The 5570-nt window shown below is 37.8% G+C and overlaps 3 protein-coding genes across 4 annotated transcripts in view; 2 read left to right on the forward strand and 1 right to left on the reverse strand.

Moving 5' to 3' along the window:
- Positions 1-237: 237 nt before the first annotated feature.
- LOC105108442 (uncharacterized) lies at positions 238-789 on the forward strand (the record flags this gene model as incomplete). The annotated part of the gene is made up of 2 exons (XM_011002762.1): positions 238-354; positions 449-789. Coding segments are annotated over 2 exons (306 nt in total), but the record flags the coding sequence as incomplete, so codon positions are not given.
- Positions 790-924: 135 nt separating this feature from the next.
- LOC105108382 (aspartic proteinase-like) lies at positions 925-3792 on the reverse strand. The gene is made up of 12 exons (XM_011002675.1): positions 3435-3792; positions 3269-3329; positions 3071-3165; positions 2874-2986; positions 2535-2703; positions 2399-2438; positions 2162-2226; positions 1965-2078; positions 1648-1860; positions 1455-1574; positions 1269-1357; positions 925-1182 (listed from the first exon to the last, which is right to left on the reverse strand). Exons 1-12 carry the CDS (start codon positions 3756-3758, stop codon positions 1098-1100), a joined length of 1488 nt encoding a protein of 495 aa, XP_011000977.1. The 5' UTR covers positions 3759-3792; the 3' UTR covers positions 925-1097.
- Positions 3793-4414: 622 nt separating this feature from the next.
- LOC105108384 (SWI/SNF-related matrix-associated actin-dependent regulator of chromatin subfamily A-like protein 1) overlaps positions 4415-5570 on the forward strand; it is an 11082-nt gene continuing 9926 nt past the window's right edge. For both annotated transcript variants that reach the window (XM_011002677.1, XM_011002678.1), the window contains exons 1-3: positions 4415-4958; positions 5159-5216; positions 5429-5517. In XM_011002677.1, the coding sequence (XP_011000979.1) occupies positions 4770-4958; positions 5159-5216; positions 5429-5517 (336 nt within the window). In that variant the 5' untranslated portion in view covers positions 4415-4769. The remainder of the gene's footprint in view (positions 4959-5158; positions 5217-5428; positions 5518-5570) is intronic.

Raw genomic sequence — 5570 nt, forward strand, 5'->3', positions numbered from 1 at the left:
CAGCAATGCTCAGCTGGGCTGCGAGCAGATACAATGGCAATTTGAGACCTTAAGTATCTGCTCCATATAAATAAAATCCATGAGAGGAGGCTCTTTTGCACTTCTTTTATTTATTTTTTAACCAAAAAGATTATTTTGACCTTTTATTTTCCTTGAGATGGAATGGATGGTGTTATGTTCATCGAAACTCAAATATAAAGGCTTAGAAAGTTGCTTCCCCTCATCTCTTAATGACCCTGTTCTTACCAGGCATGTAAAAAGCTCAATCAGATTGAGCTTTCTGAGTGTGAAATATATGCCTCTTGTGAGCCCTGCCCCATGTGCTTTGGCGCGATCCACCTTTCACGAATTAAGGTATTTTCTGCTCCCTACATTGTCTCAATTCTTTCCTGTCCCTGTGGTTCAGGGTGTATGACATATTATGGATTTTGTGGTGTGTTGATGTCAGAGGTTGGTTTATGGAGCCAAGGCTGAAGCAGCTATTGCTATTGGCTTTGATGATTTTATTGCTGATGCGTTGCGGGGGACTAGCTTCTATCAGAAGTCCCAGTTGGAGATCAAGAGGGCAGATGGCACCCAGGCCATCATTGCAGAACAAGTCTTTGAGAAAACAAAGGAGAAGTTTCAGATGTATTAGGCGTTTTCATTTGTTCGTTATGCTAGTTGGGACTGTCTTTACTTCTAATTCTGAACGATAAGCTTCGCCTTCAATGCAATTGTTCAATAATGATTTCCATTCAATGGAGCTTGAAACGCTGATATGCTTTATCATGTTGAACTTCAGATTTACTGTGTTGAATCATGCTAGCATCTCCCTCAACATTTTAATCTTTGATGTTGCACACCCTATGTGATGCCTTTATCAACCTTTCATTTCAATGCTAGAATCCTGCCTTGGATTTTCTCCCTCTTCAAAATATTGAAACAGGAGCTACGAGAGTGAGATGGAAAAGGAGCCAATTCAGATTATTGTATGTATTCTACATGACTGTCCTAAAATGCTTTAGAAGAACGCCCTATTTCTGCAAGTAAAGAGAGAATGCACACCCGATCCAGAAATGCATTTTAGCTTACAAACTACTAGCATACAATGGAGACTAGGCAGCTTTCGCAAATCCTATCCGGTGATTACCAAAATCAAACACCGTGTGGTATGCTCCCAAAAACACATCTCCAAGAATCCTGCATTGCATTAGACATCAATCAATGTTACATTTATGGATCTTTATGTTCATTACAGCAAAAATAATGAGGGAGGTATGACATACCAGAGGGGACCTTGTGGTTGAGGCACATCTAAAGCTGCAAATCCACTCAAGCAAATTGTAGCATAGCTTTCTTCAACTCTAACAATATACTAAACCAATTGCAAAACAAATTAAAAAAAAAAAAAACTCCCACTATTATATGAACCATCAATGTTCAAGAAATCACTAAAAAGTTAAAACCCACACCTGCTCTGGAGACAGAGGAAAGGATCTGTTTCCTATGGTGAAGGAAACATATGGCATGGCTGTGATTTCATCGCAGTTGATAAATGATTTTCCTAGAGGATTGGGGAGCCTCTCGCACAGCTTTAACATAAAGATACATTTTAAGTGTAATTCCACATAAAAAGAATAGGGATGAGCTCGAAAAAGTGATCACCTCATCAACATAATGAAATATCTTTTCCTTTGCTTTCTTCTCTTTAAGCTGTACTTGAATCCAGAAAACAATCATCTCGCAGAAAGTACATAAAGCACCACCCTCAGCCACTGATAATCTATCTGTAGCTTCACCATCGACCACAGTCTCAATAACAGTGTTGTTGTTGTATAGACATAGTCCAACATCAACGCATATAATTTCAGGCCTTAACTGCAGACATGGGGGTAGTTTGTAAGGAAGAATGTCCTAGATACTTTTCTTGAGAGTAATCCATTGTGCAATAAAAGGAAGGTTAGAAGTATAAAGTAACTGACTCCAGATATTATCGAATCCCATATTGAATTCCAGTACTTGGACACAACTTCTTTACATTCCAAACTCACAATTCCTCTAGCTCCAATGGCATGGTTAATTTGTGCCACTATACGCTGTAAATGAGAACTGGTAAGAGTCGCATTTTGATAACTAAGAGTAGCTTAAGAACAAGAATCAATGAGACATGAACAGTTACAGTTGGACCGGAAAGAAATGATGTCCCTGAGTCCACAATGGCAGCACAGCCACCAGCACACAATCCTGAAAATCTCAAACATTGATTTAGAGATGGTTTGCCTATATGTCTAGGGATAAGATTAGAACATCATTTTCCAATAACCAAATGTAAGTGTTCATTGAAAAAAAAAAAACCTTCAAGATAGCACTGCAGCGCCGCTTGAACATCATATATATGTTAATGTTATTGGATTACCTGTTGAATTGTTTGCAATAAAAATATCCCCCACCTGTATCTGTAATGAAGAATCGAGTTAAGAAGTTAAACATCAGTTATTTTGATGGGAGGAAGATGCTAAAAGAGATTCTCCAAATTGTTAACTTCATCAGACCTGCCAGTAACCTCCTCCAGTGACTGGGACATATGTATGGTCACCTTTGAAGTGCCTCCAATCTAGACCTCCAAAGACAATTTCCCCTCCCAATTCTGACGATGGATTGCGATTTAGCCAGAGAGAGAAAACTTTCTGGCTTACATGACCTTGTTCAGCCATATTATACCTGTACACCGACCACCAATCTACGAGTTAGATGCATCATGATCTAAGACAAAAAATGAAACAACACATAAGCATTCATTAAAATTTCCTCTCCTTTATCCCTTATGAAGAGAAGACCGACACTTTCCGTTTCCGATAATTTAAGATTGAGCTAGAAGCCTAGAACTATACCATACTGGTGTAGCTTTTCCAACGGCAATATCCTGAAATGCAAGTCCAAGGATGCCATCAAACTGCACACCCAAGAGTGCTAAAAGTCCTTCTCTTGTTACCTCAGCAAACTCCTAAATGACGGCAAATTAAGGTCATTATTTCTGCAGAAACATAAACAAGTCTCAAGCATAAGAATTTGATGAAGCAGAACTCACTTGATCTATAATGATATCATCCCCAACTTTGACATGATCTTGGCTTAAGAACCCAGAAACAGACCCAGAACCATATTGAATTTTGCATGGTATACCTGAATAAGAATCCAACAAACCTGTTACCTGTAAAGCTCAGTAGACATGTATAATTCTGGAAATTAATGAAAACACGTAGGGTTAGATCAGAGGTTAATTTACCGATCTTAGTATAAGTTCTGGATAGCCTTGCAATGAATTTGGAATGGAAATAGCAAGTTATCTGCATGGTAGTAGTGTTTAACAACATATAACCCTATTGAATGGTAGAAGACCAGAAAAGTAGCTAATTACTTGACTGATACCCAGCTATTAATGCACTACTTACTGATAAGAGGCATTTTGAAGATGGAACCCAAAGATTGGAGCTGCCAGTATCAAACACAACAGTGAAAATTTGTGGGGGTGATCCAATGCCAATCTCTCCATAATATTGGGTATCAAGATAATTCTTTAAGTATACTATTTCTGCATTTGAAGTTACTCTGGCAAAGGAAGTAGCCTGAGGTCTGGTGATCCTGGCTGCATGTATGCTGTTAAGGTCTAAATTCCTTTTCTTTAGACCAACTCTCGCTAACCCATCAGAAGACAAGGAACCACCCAACCAAGCTCCCATGCAGATTGAAATTAGAAGAAATCTGATCGCCTCCATGTTCGATCACAAAAGTTTCTTTCAAGTTTTAATATTTGGGTTAAATCAAAACAAATGGGAAGGCAAGCACTTTATAGAATGCTAAAAATGGGAATGGGGAGAGATTTGGAACCAACTAGTCCTGATCATAAAGCAGGGGCTTGTTTTGTCCACAACTCTGGAGACGCCTCCGTACTCTCATAATCTCATCAATGGAAACCACCGCGTAATTTCCTGATCATCTCTGTATGGCCGATGGCCTGAATTACATGGCTTCACAAATACATAAATGGAGATCATTGGTAGGAGGGAAGGGGTACAGTCTCTTACTTAAGTTGCTGTTTTTGATATACATACATGTCTCCTCCAGTACAAAATACTGTTCCTCAGTTCACCAAGCCCATCTTCAAATCCAATTTTTTTTATCATATCCTAGCCATGTAGAATTGTAGAGAACCTACGAAACCATGTGATGTCAAGAAAAGAAACACATTAATTTGAATGAGCCTTTGTCTCTTTTGCTAATGATGAAATGCCACAAAGTGCCTCACAATTATGCTCTGATAATAGTATTTCAATGAATCAAATTAACACATGTCAACGTCAAGATGATAACCAATTAATCTTTAAACTTTCAACTTAAGAAATCGCTTCCTGCAGTAAAATCAAGAGAACTATATATATAGGGTGTCCCATTCTTGAGAAGGCTACATAGTATCTGCCCAAAGCCCCTAGATGAAATCCCAAGTTGCTAAAGCTTGAAGAGGATGCTCATATTATGATGGCATGACAGTAAATATACAAGTGGCTAGTTTTTTCAGGGAAGGAAAGGGAAGGAGGGGGTTTTGTTATTTTGGTTTCTTGATTCTTAAAGGAGCGGGCTGAAACTTGAACTAAAAAGACTCTCAAATCCTTTCTTTTTTTTTAAAAAAAAAAAAAAAAAGAAAGAAAGAAAGAGAAAAACCTTCTTTTCTCGTTTTCAAAATATCAAAATCATCAACTCTTGAGTCTTAGAATTTGAAGGAAAAAAAAATGGAATTGGATGACGACGACTGGGGTTTAAGCGCTGAAGAATTTGATTCCCTTGAAAGAGACGCTCTCCTGAAGATAGCATCTCAACAACAGCAACAGCAACCTTCTGCTTCTTGTTCTTTTAATCAACAACAAAGCCAGCAATTACATTTGAGCAACAAACCCATTTTTAATTCTCCTTCAAAAAAGGTAAAGTGCTCGCCTTTTTTTCTCATTTCTTCATAAATTTTATACCTTTTTACCTTTCTTTACTTTACTACTCACCTGTATTTCAACAACCCATTTCTTGGTTTCTCCTTTAATTCAAATTTTCCTGGAATTCTAAGGGTTTTCTGTTTCTTCATTGTATAAAGATATAACCTTTTTTTAAAAAAAAAATCGTGATTCAGGTTGATCCTTTGCCTGATGGCTTGCCCAAATCATCGCCGGTATCGAAACCAAAGCCTGGTCTGTTCTTGATTCTCTGGTTTGATTAATTATCTGCTTTTTACTGGTTTCTTGAATTATGGTTTAGGGTTGCTGTTTCTATATTCAACTTTATTTCAAATTGTGGATTAAAATGTTGTAAGTTTAAATTTTTATGTTATATACTATACTACGTGGCTGATCAGTTTGCTACTATCCTATCTGCATACAATGTGGTGGTTGTGCTCAAAAAGTTGAAAGTTCCAAGGCATTACCAAAGCTCTCTGTCAAGTTTATTCTTCATGCTACTGGAAACATTGCCGCTAAATTTTTATACGACCCCGTAATGATTTCCTACATGCCTTTGTACTATCCCCCCCCCCCCCCTTTTTTTTT

This window comes from Populus euphratica, unplaced genomic scaffold (genome assembly GCF_000495115.2).
Source record: "Populus euphratica unplaced genomic scaffold, PopEup_1.0 scaffold187.1, whole genome shotgun sequence".
Taxonomy (NCBI): domain Eukaryota; kingdom Viridiplantae; phylum Streptophyta; class Magnoliopsida; order Malpighiales; family Salicaceae; genus Populus; species Populus euphratica.